Source organism: Manacus candei, unplaced genomic scaffold (assembly GCF_025592945.1).
Source record: "Manacus candei isolate 608988 ecotype Guabito, Panama unplaced genomic scaffold, ASM2559294v1 h1tg000050l, whole genome shotgun sequence".
Classification (NCBI taxonomy): Eukaryota; Metazoa; Chordata; class Aves; order Passeriformes; family Pipridae; genus Manacus; species Manacus candei.
This window is the reverse complement of record NW_026138098.1, coordinates 20,531,919-20,556,954: the sequence shown is the minus strand read 5'-3', so window position 1 is coordinate 20,556,954 and position 25,036 is coordinate 20,531,919. Positions and strand designations below refer to the sequence as shown.

Genomic DNA, 25,036 nt, shown 5'->3' with positions numbered 1-25,036 from the left:
ATGTGCAACTTGCTTGCATTTCCTTTTCACACATACTGTTTATCCATAACTACAACTAAATGTATCCCTAAGCTTCGAGCAACTCACACTTGCTAGAAGAGGTGACAGTGAAGTGAATCTGTGTGTTCTGTCTGTGGGAGCCTTTTCTGCAGCAAGTGGCTTTTTCCTCTTGATTCCCACTTGGCTGCTTTCCACTGTAGTTGTTGAGGTTGGTTAACAGTAATGCTAACGTAGGTGCTGGCATTGTAACACCGCTGGTCTCTGCCTAATTTAATTAAGACGATTCAGAATGGTCCTACATCACCATCGGTGGTTTAAGCTATTATTTCCTTTTATGAATAAGAGTGCATGAGACACCAACATCTGACCGATTTTACTGCCTCTGGTAGAAAAGTGGTAGCTTCTAACAGGATTATAAGCCATTATTGAAGGTACACAGAGAACTGCCTTTGACAGCCAGGCCTCTTACCGAATGCCTCCCTATATCAGTTTGGTATCCTGTTGGGTGGTGCTGCTGAACCAGGTAAAAAAAGACCAGCTGGTCTTAGAACAGACTCCTTGATAGATCAGTGAGGTTTGCCTAGCAAACCAGGAGAGGAATTCACTATCAACTATGCAAGATGTGTGTGTGAACTATGTCAAAAGTAGATAAGCTCTGCTCTTAATAGGAATGTGTAATAGATGGTGAAGCACTGTTCCTATGCAGATTTATGGGATTCTGAAGTACACTGATGACAATTTAGTTTTATGCACTGTTAGAAGTTCCTTATCCTGCAGCCCCTCAGAATCCCCACAGCATGGTGGAGGCTGCTCTGTTTTGACCACAATAAAGGCAGCTTTCTTTAATAACTAGGGCTTAGCCCTTCCTAGGTGTGAATGTTAGTGGAGTCAAAGAGGGAGTCTGCAAAGCTTCTCTGCAAAGCATACAAGGTCTTGCTTGATTCCTTTGTCAGCTTTATTCTTGCTGGAGTTCAAGAGGCCCCATTGCCAATTAATGAGGTATTAACCGTGTTTAGGTTGTCTCCTTTCTTGACTAATGACTGTTTAGGTAAGAGGGTATCAAGATTCTTGCCCAGTGCCATATTTTTAAGTGCGAATGAAATCAAAGCCAGAGGCAGCTTTTCTGAAGCCACTGTAATGTAGCACAAGATACAGTTACTAACAACAATCTCATCCTAAATATTCTCTCAACTGCACCATTGTTTGTAGCTACAAAAGACTGAAACAGAGAGAAGGAGCCTTGATGAGTGATTGAAGTGGGAGGCCTGCAACTCCGATACCTCAACTGTGATTCTGTCTGTCTGCTGTTTTCTCTGGGGAAAGCTACTGGTCCATTCCTTCCCAGCTTTTATTCCTTAGGAAGGATGTAGAACAAGAAACAATTTTCCCTTCTCAGTCTAGTGGAACCTGTTTGGCATTTTCTCCTCATGAGAGTAAATTTTAGGTTCCCTATGTTTAAGCGCTTTTTTTTTCTTTATCCCCGAGGAGGGACTGAATGCATTTAACAGCTGATTGTGGTATAGGTGAGGGAACAGGACACACTCTTAGAAGTTAATATCTAATAACATACAGAACCAGTAACAACTGAATTGTAATTATTTTCTTTGTTAGGTTACATTTTTTTACAAATATAGAAAAACTTAATAAAGTGTTTCTGAAAGCTCCCAGTTATAAAACCTTTCTGCTACTGGGACATGAGTTTTGCTCTTGTAGGGTCAACTTACTGCAAGTCACACAAATTAAGGAAGCAGAAGGCCACACAGTATCTCCGTGTAGATGTCTCCCCACAGAGGTGGTAGGCTGTAGGTGGCTGTTCCCTGACACATATTTTTATTCTGTTATTCAGATCCCAGCCATGAGGGCACAGCAGAGGGTATGGAGAACATGGCAGATGCTGTCACTCATGCCCGATTTGTGGGCACAGATCATGCGAGCGATGAGGTTGTCTTGATGAAAATCCTACAGGTAAGTGGGGAGAAATGGTAATTACCATAATGGTTGCTGCCTGTTGTGGAACATATCCTGTTACATGGAGATGAAGAGGAGGGAGCAGTGTTTTGACTCTGTAGGAGCTTAGTGACAGACTTTATTTTTAAACAGATGGCTCATATACCTGTGGTAAAAGCTTTTCCAAATGAAAATAATTAAAAGCTTAAATTAAATTATTTTAAAATTAGAGGCTTGATAATGTGGTAGTGTTGATAATCCTACCTTGTGCATGGTCTGTGTTAGTGGGGAGTAAATTAAGCATATGGAGCTCTGAAACTTATTTTTGAGAAAAGATCTTTGTAGAGACAAACCTATGAACTGTATACCTCTTTTGTCTGTGTACTTTTGAGCAGATACCTAGTTCCTCAATTTAAATATTGGGTAGCATGCAGCATATCAGGCCTCTTTTAGAAGTGGATCAGGAGATCATTCTTGTCTCCTAATGGGCTTCTTGTGCACAGCATTCAGTTTGAAATGAGTCCTGGAGAACCCTTAGGTTTTCTGCTCACGGCAGTCTTTCTTGAGGAAACCAACCTTCTCTTGGAAGTGCATGCAAGTGTCATTGCACTGTGGTACATACGGGTGCTGTTCTTTGCAGGTGTTGAGGACCTTGTTGCTCACTCCAGTGGGAGCCCACCTCACCAATGAATCCGTGTGTGAGATCATGCAGTCCTGTTTCCGCATATGCTTCGAAATGAGACTCAGCGGTAGGTTTGCTCACGCTTCTGCACCTAAGAAATGATCAGGTTTCCTCAGCATTAACTAGTTCTGTTGTAGAAGATGCATCCATGGAAAGCTGCTGAGCCTTGTATTATTGTGTCTTTCTACAACTTCATGGAAAATTTGTAAGGCGCTCCCCGTGCAACTTTGGGCTGCTCTTTTCCCCAGCTGTGTGGCGCCACCGTGTGATGCCATGACCATTTGCAGCAATGCGGTGTTGGAGCTGGTTTTAATAAATTTGCCGTAATCTCTGTAAACAAGACTCGGAGGGGAGTCTGCTTGAAGAAGCCTCTTGATAATATCACACTGAGTAATGACACCTGTGTTATTTGTTTTTGTCTTCGCAGAGTTATTGAGAAAATCTGCAGAGCACACTCTGGTCGACATGGTGCAGCTGCTCTTCACAAGGTAAACCTGCTTGTGTTTGCCTCAGCATTGCCAAGATGGCCCTCTAAGGACAGAAGGATTCCACACTTCCACTTAAGGGCCCTCAGAAAAATCATCCAAAATGGTCATTATTTAGAGGTGGAAGGGGATGAAGGATTTGGCACTTTTCTCTTGGGTGACCCTGTCAGACTGCAGGGAGACAGAGGTAGAGAAGGTTGCCTGGTTTGAGGTGTCCTTTGAGGAGAGATGGACAGCCAAGTAATGAAGAGCTTTAGGATAGAGAACCAGTTTGAGGACAGAGAATGCAAACTTCACTGAAAAAAAAATACTCTAAAAAATATAGCTCTCTTCAGAATAGAAATAGTATTGAATAGCCACATGTTGATTTCAAGATGAGAGCTTTGACCTCATATGTCAAAGAGAATTTTAAACTCTTGAAGTCATGTGTCCTGGACAAATGTTCTGCCCTTTTCAGCCCCCTTCAGGTCATTAAGATTACTTCTTTTGAACTCAGTTAAGTTATTTAGCTTCAAAACTGTTTCTCTAAATAGTGAAATAATCATAGACTTTCTCTGGGTATTGTAAAAAGGAAATGTGCAGATACAGAAATACTTCTAGGAGAAAAGGATTGTAGTAAAACTGACAGCTTCTGAAAAGAGTCGTATCACGGTTTTTTTCCATTGTCACACTCAATTCCAGTGGGAGCTCAGGTTTTTTTCTCCTCTGGGCACCCTGCAGCATGCAGTGCACTGGATGAATGTGGGACAGAGTCAGAATCAATCTCTTTAAAGAGGAGAGACCACATTACTTTTTCTCAAAATACATATGTGAATTTTACTTGATGCTTATTCATTACTTACTGTGTATCCTCTCCTCTATCCTTCTTGATAAGTCTTAGAGACACCACCACCATCTGTGCCTGTGGACAGGGATAGAGAAGCAAGGCAGAGGCGGCAACTGCAGGGGTGGTTTGGTCATCTTGTTTTCCAGAAAAAGAAACAACCAAAGCCGTGCTCTAAGGCTTTTTTCCCCCTTAGCAAGTAAAGATAGAACTGTAGTAAAGGAACACAAGGGAGAGCAGAGTGTGTGGAGTTGTAGAGCTGTATGAGTTGTCACTTGGTAGCACATTTGAGGGCAGTCTGCGTCATTCTGAGATGGGAACTGCTTATCTCAAAGCTTTCAGCTTAAATTTATACCCACTGTGCGCCACAACTGTGTTTATATGATGCAGAACAGAAGACAACTACTGGGGTTTCTACAAACTCAAAGAAAACAATTTCCATGACTAGTAATAACATGTACACTGCAAGAGTCCTGCTGTGGATGACACTGGCTCAGCAGTTGTTTTCAACAGCATCAGAGAAACTTGTTTTGAACAAATGTAATTAGTCCACTGCTGAAAACACCCTAAAGGAAAATAAACTGTACTTACATGACATGAAAATCAATACAGAAAAACTGCCATTAGTAGTAATAGCATGCAAAGCACCTCTCATACTTGTGTGGGTTTTTTTTACCCTCAGCAGATTTTGTCAGGAAAACAAACTAGGAGCATCTCTTTTTGTGGAGAAAACCTGATTTTGTTTTTCTAGTATCTGCAGTATCTGCTGGAAAGACCAGCCTGTTTCTGTCCCCTTCTTGTTAACCCAAGTAAGCTTATGTATTTTGGCTTGTTCTTTACATTTCAGGTTGCCTCAGTTTAAGGAAGAGCCTAAAAGCTACATGGGAACGAACATGAAGAAGGTAAGACTCAGCACTGTGTTGACTGTTCTGCTCATGTCTTGGGCTTGCGCTCCTCTCTATACTGTTTGTTTTCACACTTGTATTTCTTTGTTCCTGCAAGTCCCTAGTTCACTGAAAGAGCATGTTTAACCGCATAAATGGACATAGCTTCATTAATTCTGTGGGATTAAGCCCAGTAGCAAATCTTGTTAATGATATTGCTGCCTAAGTGAGACAATCTGGATTCTGGGAACAGCCATCAGCTGCTCTGGGCTAGAAAACCCCAGCAAATTATGGGACCTGATGGTGACATTGTCTAGTTATTTGCTGTCTTCTGCTCTCTCTCCAGCTTCTTTCTCTTCATTCACTGCAGGTCTAATACTGAGCTCTCAGGATATATTTGTCCAGTTCCTTGTGTGTAGAAAGGAACTTTTGGAGGCTGGCTAAACAGCACGAAAGCATTATGAAATTGGGCTATTGCAGAAAAAGCTTTGGTGGGTTTCACTACATTGTGTAGTGAAAACCTTAGTTCACGTGGTCAATGCCATCCATTAGCAGCCAAATCGAAGTAGACTCTTTTTTTATCTTCCTTTCCCTAAATGCACAATTTTCTGAGGTTATAATGCCACAGTCTTACTCAATACAGTGAGGGTTTTAACAGCTGGATTCAGTATTTCAAATACCATGAATACCATGACCTTATATGATTATTAATGTAATAATTTCTTAAATGGAGGGAGGTCCTCTTGAGGAACCTCCATATCTACTTCTGTATTCTTTATCCTCCATATGAAGAATGTCAATAAATGTAAAGGATTCTACTATTGAAAGCAACAGGATGAGAAGAAGAGCACTAGAGAAGAAATAACTGTCTGAACTTAATGCTGAATATACTTTTTATAACTTCCACTCTGTTTTTATTTTAATGAGTTGAGAAAAGGGGCAACATAGGTAAATGTACATTTTAGAGCCAGTATAGCAGTGTTTTGAGAGATTGAATGCTTCGCTGTAGGAATCTGAAACTAACCTGGAGCTTTAATTCTTGTATGTACCTAATGACTGCTTGTTTTCCCTTGCTGTGGGAGAACAGTCACAGGATTTGTGATGATGATAGGCTGGCCTAAGGAAAGCTAAAAGAGATCAGGCTAATGTACTGCAGGTATTAGACTTTGTCATGGTCTGTGCACAGGTGAAAAGTGAAGGTGACTGAATTTAGGAAGGCTGCGCTCCCCTTACCGAGTGATGGCTGCTCCCAGCTCGGTTAAGTGATGCTCTGTTGTGTTCTGTGCAGTTCCTTGTACTGTCTCTTCGCTGTGCATGCCAGGAGTCTGCCCTGCAGCCTTGCACTCTGCCAGGTTATTCTTCTCTTTGGGTTTATTTTGCTTTGTTTAAACCATGCATTTGCCTATCTTTCACAGATTTCTCCATGTCTCCTCAACAAACTGGAGCTAAGTAGTGGGGAACAGGCCAAAGCTCTGAACCAATTAGAGAGGGTATTGCTCTTTAAGAACCTGAAGGTCTCTCTCTCCCTTCTCCCTTCTTACCTTATTCCCCTCTTCCTTCTCTTGTAAACACCACTTGAGAGATAGTTACGTTGTGTGCAGCAAATCTTCCTCCACTCATTTGACACAGCATGGCTTTTGGGGACAGTGCATGCCATGGTTGCTTTGCAGTGTTGTGGCTGCAGCTGGGGCAGGCTTGGGAGGGAGAGACCCTTGTTTTACTGAAGCATTCAGTGTCTTGGTGAGTGCCACCTACGATACCCTCGCGCATCCTCTGAAGGAGTGGGAGGGCATGGGTGAGATTTGACAGTGAAAAACCAAAGAAAAGAAACATAAAAAAGTGTAGATTGGTCACTGAAGTCTCAAGTGTTGCGTATCCTAGCTGTTCATCTTGGTTATAGATGTAGCAAATATACCTGAGGAGTCTGTTGACCAAGCATGCCTTAAAAATTTTTATTCAAGGTGAATCTCTGAGCTTTGTTACTTGGTACAGAGCCACAGAGTTCAATGCTCTCTAAAGCTTTTTTGGAAGAAGCTGCTGTACATTTTAAACATTTTGGGCTGCTGAAATTAACTTTGTTTCCCAGCACAGTATTTGTTAATGGGGTATGAGTGAGGCTGAACGGATTTACAAAATGTGTTAATCCCTGCTAATTCCCCCCAAAAATACTCCTAAAGAATTACTGTAGCCTGCAGATTATTGGGTTTGGACCAGTTATAGAAACCCTGAAAAACTAACTTAGATGGGACCCTTCTCAGTTTTCCATGTTGGTTCATAAGGTTAAGGTAGCTTTAGTTCTTGTCTGCCATTAATATGATTTGGTCCAAACAGAGTTGAACAGAATATTTAGAAGTGCCGTTCTTTGTCCTGTGTCTAGGACAAAATAGTTATCCAAACAGCACAGTTTGAAAAGACAGTGGCTGAAGACTTCCAGATTTATGTAGTTACACAGAAGAAAATGCTACGAAATGTTTCCCTTTGCAATAGAACATTGGGTTCTGCAGTGGGTCACGAGGAACCTAAATCTGAGTTTTCAGAGATTTTGGGGGTGGACTGTGTTCACAGTTGCCTAAGATGCATAAATGCATTTCACCAAATAACCTTCATTAGTTGTTGCAGTACAGGTATGTATGTAAGTGAGATGACTGGACTGCATCGGTGTCTCCAGGACTTGGATCGTGGACTGCGTTCTCTCTGCATGCTTTTGTGTCTTGAAAGCTACTTGGTGTGCTGACCAGTTCCATGCTGCATCTAGAATGAGCTCATGTTTTAGTATAATCACTTTAATTACTAATCATTGGCCCCTGCCCTTTTCTCTTGAGGCTTACAGTATCTTATGGAAAAACAAACGAGTACAGGTAAGGTGACTTGTAGAAAAATGAGATTCACAGTCCCTTTAAAAAGAATCTTCTAGTATTACATTTTTCTTCACCTTCCTAGACCTTAGCCAGGGTTTTATTGTTAAAACCTCATCTATCAAAGGAAGCATTTGGAATCTTCTACTTTTTTTCTTCTGAAATTTTGTGTACATTTCTTTATCCAAAGGTAACTCATATAAATGTAATTGAATTTGTATTGCATTCCCAGATGAAAGAACAGTAGCTCTGAACTCCCTCTATACTCTGATTTTTAAAGAATATTTTTTAAATACTAACTTCAGGTAGTTTTTACTGTCAAAAGTACAAACTTAATCTAATTTCAAGGACATTGATAATTAGAAAACTAATGCAACTATAATATCACCGAGCATTGGAGGGGGAAGGAGAGTTTTAGATTATGTTTAAGATTCAGGATATGTTAATGATCTATTAAATGCTATTTAGCTGCTGCATTTAGTCGAGAAGGCAACTTTGGGTTTAAGATCTCAGCCTGTTAACAATACAACCAAGCTTTCTAGCGAAATCAGGAAATGCCTTGAAAGTTAAGGTAAAAACTACTTTAAAAATAGTTCCTTTAGTCAAAGGCAAACCATAGAAGTGTTTTTTACAGTTTTTGTACAAATGTTAAAAGCAAGGAGTCACGGGATTGTTACCTTTTAATTCAAAACAAAATCCAGGAAGAAAGATGTTACTTTGCTGTCCTTTGATACATGCATTGTTTTAGAATTCCCAAACTCAGTGTTTATTTGTTAGAATAGGATATAGCCTCTTGACAGTGAAACATTTCGATTAAGCATTTCTGTTTACTTTTTCAAATTTTTTACATCTATGCAATGGTTTGCTACAATGGAGCGAAAGAAGAAGCAAAACTGGAAAAAAAAAAAAAGGAGGGAGGGCAAAATTATATAGGAGGTAGTCCTAGGTAATTCTAATAAAAAGATACCTGTTTGTGTAGATTGTGGAGTACTGGATGGTGTGAGAGGGAGAAGATCTATTGGGTAATCTCACCTTCCTCCTCCCCCCAAAAACCCCCTAATCAACACCCCAAAAACCACTACAACAAGAAAAAAAAACACCTAAAAAGCTCAAATAAATTTCGATTCTGGTCTAAATGCTTTATACTTTGATTAAATTCTTTAAAAAATCAAGTGAGTCATATTGTGTGCTGGAAAAAAAGCTTTCCCATCTACGTGAAGTTGTTATGACTCAGTCTCTAAAAGATGGCACAGGTTCATCAAGATGATGACAGGTGGGCCTTTATCTTACGAACCTCAAGAGGAGGAATCTTGAGGGTTAAAACAAAGCACAGGACAATCACTAAGAGTGGATTTTGTGTCTGAGAAAAAGTACTTTTCAAAAAGGACTAGTGTTGAACTGAGATGGTATTTGGTGCTGTGTGAAAGAGGAGATTAGAAATATTAATTAAATTGTCAGCTTGAATCTTCTGATAAAATGGTCCAAAAGTTACATGTTTCTCAAGAACATGACTTGAGGGTAAAAAGGAGTGGTGCCCTTATCAGTATCTTGCCTCCATTTTGCTGATTCGGTTTTGCATCCTGCTGCAAGTAACTTTTAACCTGGCAAATAATGGCAACAGGATTTAGTGGCTAGAAGCAAAATCTTTTGTTTTGAAATTCTGTGAAACAGACTTTAATGGGTTTAACACGTAATATTTCCGGGTTCTCTTACTACTTGAAGTAGTTTGGTACAATGAACCATAAATCTTCAAATCTTATTTTATAAGTTCCTGAAAAGGGAGAAAAAAATAATATGACTATTTCTAGAATAGTTGATAGATAAAACTATCTGATCTAATTTGCAAGTTAAGGCTTTAGTGAATAAAACTTAATATCTAAGGCTCAGAGAGATTTTAGAAATCGGCAAGAATCAAAGATAATGCATATTTTATATAGCCCTATGAAGTAGTAAATAGGAAAGATAAGAGAGCTGACAATTTTTATATGACAGGATTGTGATCCACAAGCATTGTAAAACATTTTGAAATCTACCAAATTTTATTTTTAGCTATGTGCTTGTCACATGAGTGTTTGTCAGAAGAAGTGATTTAGAAGAAGATTGTTGCTGCAAAATTTGGAAGAAATAACAAGCAGCAAAGTAATTCTGAACCTGTTAATTAACACGCTCAAGGAAACTGTAGCATAGCTAAAATGTGGGGATTAGTCATCAAACAAATACAGTTTGGTGCAAAGAAAAGTTACACAAAGGGTTTACTGCACTGGGACATAACATTTTCACAAGCTTTGTTTAAATGAGAAGAATTACAGGCCAAGGCCCCATAAAGCAAGTTAGAATTCTACCTGGAAAATGGAAAGTGAAGGAAAACCAGTAGTGGATCCTAGAAGGTTTATTGGCATTTAAGAGAAGTAGTAGCTGAAAGGAGGCAAGTTGCAGGAAAAGGAAGATACTAAGGAATATAACTGTCTTCTCTATAATTGAAATCTGATTCTAGGAATATAAGAAATAAGGAATATTATAGCCTAAAATAAAACTTAACTGTGATAAATTTACAAAGTAGAATACCAAATAGGGACTGGTATGGAAACGTACAAGGTACCTAATCAGTGCTTAAACTTGCACCCAAACTGAAGAAGTCTGACAGCATCAGAAAAGCTGACTGCAACTACCAAACACAGGAGTAGGTGCTATCCTGCACTTGGAGGAACTTACTTTATAAGGAACCTGTTTTCAGGCTTGCCGTTACCTTTAGCCATGTAAATAAATACCATAGTGTTTTAGGAACTTCTGGAGCATCTGCAAGCCTGAAATAACAGCACTCTGCAGCAAGTGCCACACAGTCTGCACTGCTCCTGCTGTGTCATTGTTTGTCCAATCAAAGATCTGTATGTGAACTAGAAGTAGGATCCTGGTCAAGAAGGATGCCAAGAGTTAGATTAGATTTAGATCTGAAGAAGAATAATGACAGGAGGCAGGTGAAAGCAGAATAAGGTTTGTTTCTAAATCACTAGGGTGGTATTTGCAATGGGACATGCACCAGCAGCCAGTGAAGTGTTAGAGAAATACTTGTTAGCAGTGAAGGATACCCGGAGGAAAGTGAATGTGGCATTGCTACAAAGATGAAGAGTGAATGAGGCAAGAGATCAGTGACAGAGCTGCAGACTGCAGCGTGGGACTGGGCGCTTGGGCTTCATTCTCAACTTGATATATAAATGGTGAAATTTTAGTTGAGTGTCAGACCTAACTTAGATACGTTAATTGATGCCCTTTGGAAGTCTGGAAGCTTTGGCAAAAGTAAAGAGATTTGTGATGTACCTGTAGTTCCAAGAGAATTCTTTATCCTAATTCAAAACTGGGAGATATTGATAGGGAAATGGAAGTGCTGTCATAATTGAACTGTTAAATATATATTATAGCAGAGTAACTGCAGTAAATTATCTCTTGATTCAGGCATGGACTGTTGGCTAATATGTGGGGAGTCAGGGGCTGGTTTGCATGATTTTGAGGTGCTGATTAATTTGTGTGATATACTTAAGTGCTATTGCCTGACTTTGAGGATTTTGAGATAGCCTTTGTGGGTTGGCTTGGGTAATCCATTATGTTATGTGGTTTTGCAATACTGATATTCTTAATGATTATTGGTTTTCAGTTGAAAATGAGAGCTGGAGGAATGAGTGAGTCATCAAAATGGAAAAAGCAGAAGAGATCACCAAGGCCTCCTCGACATGTAACTAAGGTCTCTCCTGCGACAGAACAGTCAGCAGGCAATGCTAGTAATAGCACAGGTAAGTTGAAATCTGTTTCAAGAGACAAGACAGCATCAGTCCTAGAGCTTTTTTTGAACCTGTTTTTATTTAATTTCTCTTAACATGTTGTTTTGCATTAGTTTTTTTCTATTAGTTCTCAGTGACCGTAGCAATAAAGCATATCATAGCTTTTCAGGTCCAGGAGAAAGCGTTTTCAGGAAATGCGTATTGCTGGAGGAAGGCATGGTCCTGTGGATAACTTGACAGCATTTATCTGCCTTCAGCAAACCTCATGAGGGTAGTTTGTACAAAAGGGAATGGGCACCTGCAGAGGTGACTGAGGTTATGGACAGCCGTGTGGGGGAGAGGAGTTGGAGGATGCACTGGATATGTGGAAGAGATTGAGAACAGGAATGCTGGCAACAGGAGACCTTAGGACAACTAGCAACAGGACAGGAGAACATAGTGTTAAACCACTCCAGGGCAAGTTTAGGCTGGATATGAGGAACAATTTCTTCACAGAAAGGGTGATTAAACATTGGAATGGACTGCCCAGGCAGGTGGTGGAGTCACCGTCCCTGGAGGTGTTTATGGAAAAACTGGATGTGGCACTTAGTGCCATGGTCTAGTTGACATGGTTTTGTTCAGTCAGACTTGATGATCTCTGAGTTCTTTTCCAGCCTAATCGATTCTGTGATTCTGTAAGGGAAATGGAGCTGAGGAGGTTTCCTTTAGTAGGAGATTGCTAACTTAAGTGGCATGTTCCTTCCCGTGTTCCCGAGGTGTTTACCAAAGGGTGTGAGTGTGGTGGTAAAGAGGGAAGAGCAAAGTGTGACTGCAGAAGATATATAGGTAGAACTAAGGGATGTGCAGAATCTTAGGTGTCAAAGATGAGAGAATGAACATACCTCTCACTACAGATGTGAAGAGTGAAAGTGCACACACACAGTCCCTGTAATTTGAATAAAGGCTACACTCATTAAGGGACAGGGAAATAGGGGTTGTGCTTATGACTGTTATGGGAAGAATAGAGGCCTTGATATGGTAAGGAGGCTTGAAGAGTTATATAGGGAAAAAACAGAGGGAACAGCAAAAGTACCTGAAAGGGGATTGTGTGTAGAAAACTAATGGGTATATGCCTGAATCCTTATTCACGTGCTTTGATTCAGCATGCAGAAGTGTTACCATATGTGACTAGTGCTGTGAGCTTAAGGATGTAATGTTGGGGGCTTCCATATCTTATTGTTGTGTAGGAATAGACTAAATAGTTATAACTTTGTAAACTCTCCTCTGGATAAATGAGTCCCTCTGGCTGCAAAGTACTCTGTCTCTTATGCACTCTACAGTTTGATGGTCAGACATAAACATTACCAGTGAAAGAAAGCAGACAGGAAAATAGAAACAATAGCTATGTAAAAGACCTAGTTCTGACACTTACTCCATCACAGGAAACTATGTAGTGTGAAAGATCCAAAGTATGTTTTACACTACTGCATGATTAGTGAAAACTAAGGAAATAATAAATATGATCAAATTGCCTATAACTCAGAACATCCATGCAGATGAGAACTTATCTCTACATAAATCATCATTGTATTTAAATTTTCAAATAGGTATTAAAATCTGTCAAAGAGCATTTTAACTCCTGTAACATTTCAGAGGGTAAGTTGAGTTGTTTTACAAAACGTGTCATTAACTCTAACCTTGTAGTGTTAGGTGCCAGAATCCTGGCTTAGCACGTGAAGAAGAAAAGATTGCAAAACTGGTCATACATTTCTTAAAAATCAAGTAACAATCTGCTACTTATTCAAGACATTTCCAAAAATCAAATCAGTGATAAAACACCACTGTGCAAAACTGTACACATTTCATGCTTAAATTCATAACTCTGGTTTGTACCTTTATTACTGTGCTCTGCACTATATCTTCTCTTTTTTAAATATTTGTGGTTTAAATATTTTTTTAAATTCTCCTCAGAACAGTGAGAGCTTCAAATATGTGAGTTTCTTCAAAAGGAAAACTTAGATTCTTGGAGCACTGTCTCATATTTAGAAATAGTAAAAATTTTTCACTGCTCCATTTCAGACCCATTTGAATGCTATTGCAATTTCCTTTGTTTAGGGAGAATTAAAGAAATAGCTTGTGCCGTAGATTTAAGTTAAAACTCTCACTTTGAAGGAAAGTACTGGAGTAGTTTCGGATTCCTTCTTAGTTATGTAAATCCTCTGCACCCTTTAGCTAACTGTGACTTTCCTTATTTGCTGAGTGTTAAAGTCCAACTATTGTGTTTTAATTTGGAGAACTGCTTGTATCTCACCTGTTCATCTGTTTAATTCATTAATACCGAGCAAAAGAGATCTTAGTTTATCTGTGTCATATACATTAATGCATAACTGAGACCTTTTGTAGTGGGAAGTAGTATGAAAGTAATTCTTTGTTGCTGTATTTAATATATGAATTTGTGGTTGACGGAAAGAGTAATAGTGATCTTTTTGCTTCTGTTTCTCATCAGGAAGTGGAGTAGCTTTCATAGATGCTCCTTCTCCCAGCTCCTCTGGAAGCTCAGAAAACGTTTCATCTGCAGTCAGCCCCATTACAGACAGTGGTTTGGAGTTGTCCTCACAGACAACTTCCAAGGAAGACCTGACAGACTTGGATCAAGTCGCTTCTTTGGGACTTAATGCAGGAATGCCTTCAAATGAGGCCAAAGTCACTGAAAATCAAAATCAGCCCGAACTCCAGGTATGTGGTTATAACTTCTCAAGAAAAGTTTCAACTCCCAGCATAATCACTTCCCCCCACAACAGTAATACTGTTGAGAAGATGGATTAGAGCTGCGGATACTTTGAATGGTAAAAATGCTAGGAAGGCATAAACAGAAGTACTGTGCTGAAATTAAAACAAAAAAGCCAAATTCTAACCTCAGGGGCAGTAAGAACTGATAGGTTATAGGAGTATTTTTAAAGTCAAATCCTTAATCTCATAACCTAGAGTTATGTAAAACATATAAGAGCTAGATGTAAGTGAAAGGGTAGAGAGGGTTGCAGATTATCTAGAGGCTTTCTTTTCTCTTAAATTTTGTTTGTCTGATCCTCTTCCGTTAGTGACCTATGTTGTTGTAATAGTTCCAAATTAACTGTAAACATTTAACCTTTTTTTTTTTTTAACTTGTCTAGTGCTTGTTAACTCTCGTTTTGTTTCTTTCTCAAATGACTGTTCTCAATGAAGAACGAAAGTCTGAGGGAGGAGAAAATCCAATCAGCTTCTGTTGAGTCTATCCCTGAGGTCCTAGAGGAGTGCACATCTGTAGCAGAACATTCTGACTCTGCCTCAGTTCATGACATGGACTATGTAAATCCCCGGGGAGTACGTTTTACTCAGTCTTCCCAGAAAGAAGGTAAGAGGTGGACAGTGCTGCTAAAGTCCTGTCTCCTTTCCACTATTCTGTTTCACTTTATGCTAAGAGGGGGATAAGCTCCTATTCCTTAGCAGGTCTGTAACAATTCAGTTTTTAACACTTGCTAGGCACCTGCAAAAAGCAAACCCAAAGTTAAGACTGCTAATCTCTGCTTTTCCTTTAGGAGCAGCTCTGGTCCCATATGGGTTACCATGTATTAGAGAACTGTTCCGCTTTCTTATCTCCCTCACCAACCCTCACGACCGCCACAACTCTGAGGTGATGATCCACATGGGGCTGCAGCTGCTAACTGTTGCCCTGGAGTCAGCACCCATTGCAAACTGCCAGTCCCTCTTGGGACTTGTGAAGGAGGAGTTGTGCCGGCATCTATTTCAAGTGAGTCTGGCTCATGCAAACTTGGCATATGGCACTGGGGAGTCAGATATTAATTTGCATCAAATAGTTTGTTGGAATTTAGCATTATGAGGTTTGGCGGGTCTCAGTCTTCAGACAAGCTCTCTGCTGCACTGCAACGAGAGTTCTGAATTGCACTGAATAGTGCTGCTGCAAAGCCAGAGAGATTGTCATGTACTATTTTCTGCAGACCAGGGCCTGGAAGGATGAAGGCAATTTGAATGAACTGTTACTGTGGGATAACACAGTGTTTTGATATAATTGGTTTTGAGGTAATTATGGATGCAAGTTACCAGTTTAATTGTAGGTCGAACTTTTGTAGTACCGGGTTGTTAACTGCACAGGGGCCATCTCGGAGGCAGGTTCTCTCCCATGTTCCTTTACCACTAACAGGCTCTGTGGACTTGGCAAAAGAACAAAGTTGTAGTAGGAGAAGTATTACCACATGCAGAAGAGAATTAAGCATGTTCATCCTCACTAGCAAAAAGTGAGACCAGGAGATTGAACAAGGGATTGTTTTTTGAAATACTATTGCTATGGGAGGCAATGTGTGGATCTCTGGTCGATTGCAGGTGATACCTGCAGTGCCACAGTACTGCTACTTACAGCACGTGATGACTTGCCTTTGTAATTTTTAAAGAGTTTTTTGTTTCTTGTTCAGCTACTGAGTGTTGAAAGGCTCAATCTGTATGCAGCTTCCCTCAGGGTGTGCTTTCTTCTCTTTGAGAGCATGAGAGAGCATCTGAAATTCCAGCTGGAGGTGAGTTTTTTGAATATCATTGGGTGCCCAGTAATAGTTTATTGGCCTTCAGTTGAATGCATATAGCTAGGCAATAAGATACTGTCTAAGTGTCAGCTGACCTTTGTATAAATGGTTCAGTGTATTATGGATAGGCTGTATAGGCCATTTCTTGTTGGATAATCCAATGTCTTTGAAACTGGTGTACTATGCTGCCTGCCTTCATACTGTTTTTTTTAGAACAGGAAATCCAGGTGCACCAAATGGTAGAACTATTTGAAACCTTTTTACAACCTCCTTTGGAATGAGCCATCATTAAAGGTGGAATGTTATGTGGGAAGATGAAGCTTAAATCTCTTTCGGTAGTCCTCAAAGCTATTCACTGCCCTGCTTTCTTTTTTCTTTCCTTAAACTGGGCTGCCCTGTGTTTTTGCCAGATGTATATCAAGAAGCTGATGGAAATAATCACTGTGGAAAACCCAAAGATGCCCTATGAAATGAAGGAGATGGCTTTGGAAGCCATCGTTCAGCTGTGGAGGATTCCCAGCTTCGTGACCGAGCTGTATATTAACTATGACTGTGACTACTACTGCGCCAACCTCTTCGAGGAGCTCACCAAGCTGCTCTCCAAGGTGCTGAACCGTGGCTGGGGAAGGGAGGGGCAGCCACAGGGCAAGGGTGAGCACAGATGCAGGACTTAAGAATGGGAGTGGTCAAAAGATCCAGGGTGAGTAGGCTGTAGGGATGAACAAGGCCATTTAACATTTGGAGGCAGAAGAGAAAAGAATAGCCATGGTGCTTTAATAATGTCAGAGCAAATAAACTATTAACTACGTGCTAGAAAGCTTAGGGTGAAAAGCTTAGGGTGTTCTGTTCTATTCTTTGGGCTTTGCCAAGCTGTGGGGGGAGACTTTCTTTCCCTGTTATGGTGAGAGAGGTACAAAAGTTGACTAATACTGACATGTTATTTCCCAGAATGCCTTCCCAGTTTCTGGACAGCTGTATACTGTTCATCTGCTGTCTCTGGAAGCATTGCTGACAGTGATAGATAGCACTGAAGCACATTGCCAGGCCAAAGTGCTGAGTAACATTCATCAACAAGAGAAGGAAGTCAAACCCAGCCCAGAAACCATCAACAGTACTAAAGAAACAAGCAATAGTAAGACCCCTTTTTCTGATATTTTAATATTAAGCTTAGTCCTGTGCTAAACTTGGAGATCTCATTTTGGTTGCTGACATAGTAAACTGCTTAAATACATGTTTTCAGTCTTCCTGTTGCATGCTTTATAACTACACAAGGTATATATATATACCTTGCTATTTGTAAAATTTACAGATATTAAAATACACCGCTCATGTGAGCTTTATATAAAGGCCACGTCAAGACTGGCAATCACAACAGAATGAGACTATGCCTTGGAATTCGTGTAGGCAAAACTCTAAGGATACTGCAAAGTTACTGGCAGGAACTCCTTTGAATAAGCACATACTCAGTTTCGAGTGATCAGTTCCTTATTTCTCTGTTGCTAGCTTTTTTTTCTTGGCTTATGGGTTTATTTCTCTGTGGGTTTTTCATTTGGGTTTGGAGATTTTTGTTATTTTTGTTTGTTTGCTTGTTCATTTGTTGTTTTTTTTTAACTTCTACAGGTATTGAGAGAGTATTCAGTGAGAGAAGATCTTCCAGTGCAGTCTCAGAGACAGCTGGGGCCTGTCCTCCCACGAGTGGATGCCTTATGGCTGACCAGATGAAGGAGAGCTGCACGGAACTGGAAGGAGGAAGTGAGGCAGGTAATAGTCTCTGCAGTACCCTGACACAGTACCCTGACTGTGTATATGCTAAGAATGGTCCTGACATTTGCTGACCAGTTCTGCTATGCTGTAGACCACTGTAGCTGTTGTGTTCAAAATCAGAAGAAAGTATATGGTGAACGTTTGTTTCTTTTATGTGGACTGTATACGCCTACTAACTGGCATTTCTTATGGGAGGGGTTAGATCTGGTGGGTCACTCTGGGGCAGAAGTGTGTGAAATTCATACCAGTGCTTAGTGTTTTGAAGGCATTTAGGGGCTTTCCAGGGAATCAGTAGTGTAGGTAGTCAAAATAGCCAGAAAATTAAATCCTGGGGATGTGTGAAATTGTCTGAGACAAGAAGCTGCTATGTAATTGTGTTGAAAAAATGTGGGTGGGAGGAATTTAGTAATTAAATAGGAGTGTGACTGCCATTTGCAGGACAGCACATTGCAGCAAAACTCCATAACTGAAAACTATTGTGGGACATCTCATGCCTGAGTGCTACTCTGGGGGTAGGTTTGACTGTAATGACACTTTGTCTTTCTAGCTGAGAAGAGTATCCCCAGGAAGCCTACTCGATTTTCTTGCATCCTTCCAAGCCCTCAGGAACTTATGCAGATTAAGAACAAAAAGAAGGTATGATTTGAAATGTACTGCAAGTGGATCTTTGAATGTTCTCTTTATTTTCCCTCCCCTGTGGGCTTTGCATGACTGTTCATATCTCAGAAGTTTTGAGTTCTGGTCTCTGCTGATCAGAATTACAGAGTCAGTCACTGAAAATCCCACTGCACTGCAGAGACAGCAGTGATTATTACCTGTTATGGTTTAGTTGTGCTAAAGGTTGCAAGAGGTGTTGGGGAAATTTTGTGGCACAGTTTGTAAGCTAAGTCCATCTGATTTCTGGGTGGGAAAGTTTCTGGATCTAGTTTGTGTTATACAATGACAATCAGATACTTTCATCAAAAAGGACAGGTTCACTAGTCTTTATCAAAGCTGTAAATGGGGAGTGTACCAAGAGGCCTGTGGTAGAAATTAACTTGTCTGCTATTCTAATTTGCTTGTTCCTGTGTTTGCTTTGTCATAAGAAGGACCAAAAAGATTGTCATGATTGTGGCAAAGCCATTCATTGTTTTCAGATGTCCATTTCCTTGAACCTCATTAATCCAAGTTATAGTCTAAACTTTGTACAACTTTACCATTCCCTGAGTGGGTCCAGTCTAGGTCTAGTGTTGACAAAGGTGCTCCATACTAAATGGCTTTGTATTTATCTGCTGTGTTGTGTCAAACATCAGGTACTGTCCTGCTTCATCTAAAGTTCCTATGGGTTACATGGGATTGTTTGGGGGTTTCTGTTCTGGGTTTGTTGGGTCTTTTTCCATTCACATATGTTCTTTGTACAGACTTTGTTCTCTTTGCACAACATATACATGAGGAAGGTTATCTCAGATGTGAGTGATTGCTAAATTTCAATATGAAAATGACACATATTCTGGATGAAACATGACTGGCCATAGTAGTTGTGGGGTAAGGAGCCAGATGATATAGTGGAAAAGAAATTAATGTCTTTGAAGGATTTATTGGTGGTAAAGAGAAAGGTTTTTCACTTGTATCTGACTTCTCGCTTCTCTCTCCAGCGGTGGTTTTATTTCACAGTATTATAAGGAATTGGTGGTTGTATTTGTTTAAACTTACTTAAACAAAAATACTGAAGAAAATGCAACAGATCTCTTTCTACTGCCCAACGTATGCTTTGTGATCCACTCTGGCAGTCTCTGGATCTGTGTGTAATTTAAAGTGTTGGTTTCTGTCTAGAAAGTTTGCTGCAGTACTTGGGAAATTGTTTCTTTACCTACAACACGGTGCTGCAGTGGGATAATGGTAACTGCCTTCCTGAGCCACAACCGTGGGGGGAAATGATTGTCAGCACAGTGTTCAAATGAACCACGGAGTTTTGGCATTAATTAATTTCTAAGAAATTAATGTTGGTTTAGCTACGGTTTCATTTGTAATCCTTTGCTTTGTGTTAAATCTTGCTTTCATAGCAGCTTTGCTGATGGACTCTGTGGAAGTCCACTGTTGAGAAGGGAGCTTGCATGGTGCTTCCACTGCCCTAAATGAAAACCTTTGGTAATACTCTGGCTTTACCGTGCTGGAAAAGTTAGAAGAAATCAAGAGTAGAGGGAAGCAAGATGTTCATAAATCTCTGAGTTTGCCTAGGGAAAATTGTTTTCTGACCTTAAATCTGCTAATGGTTTCATCCTGAGCATGGAAACAGGGCACACCAAACACTGAGCTTTAGTAACGCTGACGCTGACATGGCACCAGCACCTTCTACTTCCTTTAACCTCTAAAGTACTAAACACTACCACAGCTGAAAGGAGGAAAAAAACTAAATAAAAGCAGAAAACAAATTATGCATCAAACAGAAAGTTTTCTTTGATTTTTCCAAAGGCAATGACCAGGAGCTCAGAAGCACAGGAGTGACATGATGATAAATGCAGTGCAAACTGCCAGCAGTCTGGTCTCCTTTCAAGTGGTTTTAAAGAAGTCTATGGACTTAGCCAGTCCACAGAATACCCTAGGACTTGTATTACAGGATTTACAGCTAAACAGAAATGTTGCCAGTGTCATACAGTCCCTTAAGGCCTGTTAGACCAGGGCAGCACATGGTTATTCTTTTGTTATGTCCTCACCGGGTCCTTGTACACTCCATGCTATTTCAGGATCTGTATTTCACTGCAATTCTGAGGATGTTTACACAGGCAGGGGAAGCAGAAAGCAGAGGGCTAGTGGCTTCTGTGGTACTGAGAAAACCAGGGGAGCTAGTAATCATGATGGTCACGAATTTAGTTCACTAGGTCATTGCTAGCGGTTTGATCGTGATAGGAGCTAACAGGGAACTGACATTTATTCTGGTTCCTTAGTAAAGTTCATACCATTGTTTGTGCTTTTGGTTTTTCTGAACACCACCAAGAACATTCAGTTAACCCTTTCTTAGTCAGTTGTTTTATTACACTGTGACTGTGGTATAGCCTAGCTTCCTAGCAGGGCAGAGTAGTTGACTTCCCTTCAAAGTCAAAACCACCTGCTCTTCCCACCCTAGAGGTAACTTTGTCAGGCTGGAATACCAGATGTCCTTGGGACGGTGTCTCACTCGCAGAATGTTTTCTGGTTCTTAGTTTAAGCTTTTGCAGCACTTCGTCATTGCACCTGCTGAATAAGTGCCAAGGATTCTTGCTGTATGTCTCCTGGTGGCGAGGTAGAGTTATGAGAGCCTGGAGCCAAAGTGGGCAGGAGAGGGCAATAGAGCAGTGCTGCTTTGCAGCTGGGTAGGGTTGATCTTGCCATGTGTCCAGGGTTCATCAGAGACCTTCATCTGCTCATACTAGAGCAGGTGAGGCATTTGGAAGAGCAGAGCTTATTGCTTGGGTAAACGTTAAAGCTTTTCAAAGATGGCAGCTCATGCTTGCTTTGTCCAGAATTATTTGATAGTGAATCCTTGTGATGAATGCAGGTTTTCTGTTCTTGGTTAGCCTTTTTCCTGGATTACACAGTACAGTGAATTTGATCATGCTGAAACTGATCTTTCTTCTATTTTGTTTTTGGTTCAAATGCTAAAAACAATCTAAAGTAAGAAATGCACTTCAAGCTGTAATTATCAGAATGTCTCCTTCAGCTCCTGATAACCGGCACAGAGCAGTTCAACCAAAAGCCAAAGAAAGGGATACAGTTTCTGCAGGAGAAAAACCTTCTTGCCACCCCCATCGACAACAATGAAGTGGCCAGGTGGCTACGGGAAAATCCTCGCCTTGACAAAAAAATGATTGGGGAATTTGTGAGTGACCGCAAGAACATAGACTTACTGGAAAGCTTTGTTGGGTGAGTATCTTTCTGTATCTCTTTAGTCAGGAAGGGGTGAAAGTTAAGAATAATTTAAAAAAAGCAATAGGACAGTAGTTCCTGGAGGCATTGGATTTACTGGTTCTGTGTACTGCCATGCCATAATTCTTGCATATGGTAACACCTTAGATACATATAATAGTATGATATTCAAGCTCCTTTCATCAGGGCAGTCTCTGTGAAGACTGGACAGATAATTACATACATAATCAGGATTAGGATTGTTGGATTGTTGACTCTTTTATTGTTTTTTTGCCCATTCATGGTATATTTCTTTTCTTCTCTCCTCACTCTCTTCTGTTTACTGTTTGAACAAATAAGACTGTAATCAGTAAGTTTATCTTACCTTTCCCATCCTGTTTCAGCTTCTCATTGTATTTTATTCTTTTTGCAGGACTTTCAGCTTCCAAGGTTTAAGACTGGATGAAGCTTTACGACTTTATCTAGAGGCCTTTAGATTACCAGGAGAGGCTCCTGTAATCCAGAGACTGTTAGAAGCCTTCACAGAACATTGGAGGGTGTGTACTTGGTGGGCAGAAAGCTCATAGCTGTATTCTTTCATGACCATCTGCTTGCCATGATGGACATGTCAGATCAAACTGCCTATATAAGCTTACTGTGCCCTGCAAGCAGCAGCTATTTTGTAGGAGGTGGCAGTGGCAAATAGATTTCTGGGGTGCTTTTTGGAAGCTGGAACCAGAGTCTGGGATTTTTGTTTGTCCCAGAGATGATTCAGTACTGTTAGGAAAATGGCTGTCTTGGTCACTGGTATCACTGCTCCTGTAGGACTAATTTGTGCATATATTTGCCTTTCAGAAATCAAACGGGTCCCCATTTGCTAATAGTGATGCCTGCTTTGCCCTGGCCTATGCAGTTATTATGCTGAACACTGACCAGCACAACCACAATGTCCGCAAGCAGAACGTCCCAATGACTCTGGAGGTGGGTGCTACCACTGTTAGGCATCTGTCTTCTCTGGTTTTGGTAACAGTGTAGTGAGTCTTTTTATCTTAATGGTATTCTCTTTTTTTTGCTTGGCATTCTTCACTCAGGTACACAGTAAGCTGGAGTGCAGCACCAAAGCTGAGTATAGTTTGAGTGGGGAGTTGTGGACAAGGGGCAACCTGAAGAAATATGAGCTTAGTGGACAACTTACTGTGTTTATCAATAGGTTTTTGTTTGTGTGAGCAAACTGTATACTAAGACATAGTAAGATTGTTGTACTGCTGTGGGCTTCTAGAGAGTTCAAGTCTTGTGAGTGTCAATCCTGTCATTCTGATGCAGACCTGTCATTCTGATGTCCAGCATTAGCTAAGCATGTGTTATGTTGTGTCTCTATTCTTTCCTTGTGAGCATAGACAGGAGTTGCTGGACACTACTCCCTCTAAGAATAGCATTTAGTCTTTGAATTTTGAGGCTGCATGTTGAAGAATGTAGGAAAATCTCGTTCTGGCCCCATGAAAAACAAGTGGAGTACTGATCCTAGCCAAAGAGTTTTAAATTGGAGATACTAGGAATTGACATTGGTGTAACTTTTTTCAGGAGTTTCGGAAGAACCTGAAAGGTGTGAATGGAGGCAAAGACTTTGAACAGGACATACTGGAAGACATGTATCATGCGATCAAGTAAGAATAAATCTGTCATTTCCTTGTATGCAGAGAGCATACAAACTAGAGTTGTTGGGTCTGTGAGATATCTGGAGAGTATGGAAAGCAACTCACCAGTCATGTGCCTGTTTGCCTCAGACCAAATTCCAGCTCCATGTGGGGCTGTAGTAACAAGCCTGTCACAGCAATTACACTTGGATTTGTATCTTTGGATTTTTTCCATGGTATTTTAATCCACAGAGCTTAAGATAAAGTTAGAAAATATGTTACTTCTATGAAAACGGAAAAGAACAGCTGAGCAAGACCAGCACATATGGAATGCTGTATCTAAGAAGGCTCTGTTCTCCAGACCAGGCCTTTAGACTCTTTTAGAACTTTTTATGTGCTTCGAGAGATAGTATCTCATCCCCAGGACTGCACTGGTGCCCTGACATAATGTGTCCAGGTCTCAGTTTAATATATTCTGCTTTTGAGCTCTTCACATGAGGCTGCTATCTGCATCAGTCTCTTCTGCCACCCCTAAAGCTCTTGACACACTGACCAATATTTGAGGAGAATTCCTGGTGGTTGAGACCCTTTTGTGCACAGACTGGCTTTGGGCACTAAGCTTCAATAATAGATTAAAAATCTAGCCTATCAGTAAATCGAAGCCCAGCCAGTTTGAAGCTGAGCAGATTACATCTCTGAGGAGACAGGATGTGACTGACTCTGTTGATTTCTGTCTGCAGTAGCTTGTGCTGGAATCAGGGCAGTGTGATTAGGCTGACCCTCCCTTTTGAGCCTTTTCCAGGAAGGTGGGATTGCTGCCTATACTGAATATCTAGAAGTTCTTCAAGAGGTAGCTCTAGCTTTCAAATAAAACTCTAGTTTTGATTGGCTTCTCTTCCCTGAGGATGTCCTTAATGTTTTGAATAGTTACCTGAGAGTATCCTCATATTGTTCTGTTGCCTGGTGCCTCTGTCCCAGTCTATTCCCCTTTATCCCCCCTTCACCAGATACATGAGCTGTTTCAGTATGTTCTGTGACTAAAACAATTGGTATTTAATTTCAGTATTGCTCCATCTCAGACAGACTGCCACGGTGTCATAGTTGAGATTGAGGAACTGTTTGTTTTCTTTGTGCTATTGGGGGGTGGAAATCAGACTGAAATCTGTGTGAAGTAGTATATGATCTGTTCAGGATCTCAGCATTTCAGTTTTGAGCACAATTTCACGTCCTGAGACTTTCCAAGTAAACCCATTCACTTGCTTCTGTTAATATTAATCAAATATGAGTTCTTAGAAAAAATAAGCTGTTGACTGCAAACTTACTTTCCTATATAATCTCAGTTTTAATAGCTCTTGTCAAAATATGCCAGCACTTGAAACTGAGAAGAGCTTATTACTTATCAAGAGCATTTTTTTATAGTTGTCATTAGCACATGAAAATTGCTTCTTTGGCAGTAAAGGACATTATTTTTTGATTGCTGCAGAAAGGCTTTTACTTTCCAAATTGACTGCAATCTACTATTCTTAGTGGCTTTGAGACTCTTGTTCAATTAATTGGTCATTTGCAGAGGATTTTCTCTTGTGCAATGTTACCTGAGTCTAGGGAGTATGTATTTAGGCTTGATATATTTTAACCTGTGATTGCAAGCAGTACTTGGCATTAATCATAATTATTTTATTACTGTGTAGCTTTATCCAAGTTAGATTAAGGAGCTGTGGTACCCTGGTTATAAATCACCCATCATACATTTGATTTCTTGTTTTATCTTTAATTTTATA

General features: G+C 40.3%; 1 protein-coding gene across 8 annotated transcripts in view; it reads left to right on the top strand.

Moving 5' to 3' along the window:
• Nucleotides 1-25,036, top strand: part of GBF1 (golgi brefeldin A resistant guanine nucleotide exchange factor 1) — a 104,862-nt gene that overhangs the window by 63,389 nt on the left and 16,437 nt on the right. For 3 of the 8 annotated variants that reach the window (XM_051800060.1, XM_051800058.1, XM_051800061.1), the window contains 19 exons: nt 1,847-1,965; nt 2,588-2,696; nt 3,057-3,117; nt 4,785-4,839; nt 6,237-6,311; nt 7,644-7,679; nt 11,326-11,461; nt 13,935-14,164; nt 14,651-14,819; nt 15,004-15,215; nt 15,895-15,993; nt 16,410-16,604; nt 16,948-17,131; nt 17,620-17,760; nt 18,311-18,399; nt 21,440-21,642; nt 22,058-22,181; nt 22,480-22,605; nt 23,206-23,288. In XM_051800060.1, coding sequence (XP_051656020.1) covers nt 1,847-1,965; nt 2,588-2,696; nt 3,057-3,117; nt 4,785-4,839; nt 6,237-6,311; nt 7,644-7,679; nt 11,326-11,461; nt 13,935-14,164; nt 14,651-14,819; nt 15,004-15,215; nt 15,895-15,993; nt 16,410-16,604; nt 16,948-17,131; nt 17,620-17,760; nt 18,311-18,399; nt 21,440-21,642; nt 22,058-22,181; nt 22,480-22,605; nt 23,206-23,288 — 2,446 coding nt within the window. Of the gene's footprint in view, nt 1-1,846; nt 1,966-2,587; nt 2,697-3,056; nt 3,118-4,784; nt 4,840-6,236; nt 6,336-7,643; nt 7,680-11,325; nt 11,462-13,934; nt 14,165-14,650; nt 14,820-15,003; nt 15,216-15,894; nt 15,994-16,409; nt 16,605-16,947; nt 17,132-17,619; nt 17,761-18,310; nt 18,400-21,439; nt 21,643-22,057; nt 22,182-22,479; nt 22,606-23,205; nt 23,289-25,036 lie in introns of all 8 variants that reach the window. The other 5 variants (XM_051800064.1, XM_051800059.1, XM_051800063.1 and 2 more) reach the window with 3 other exon arrangements.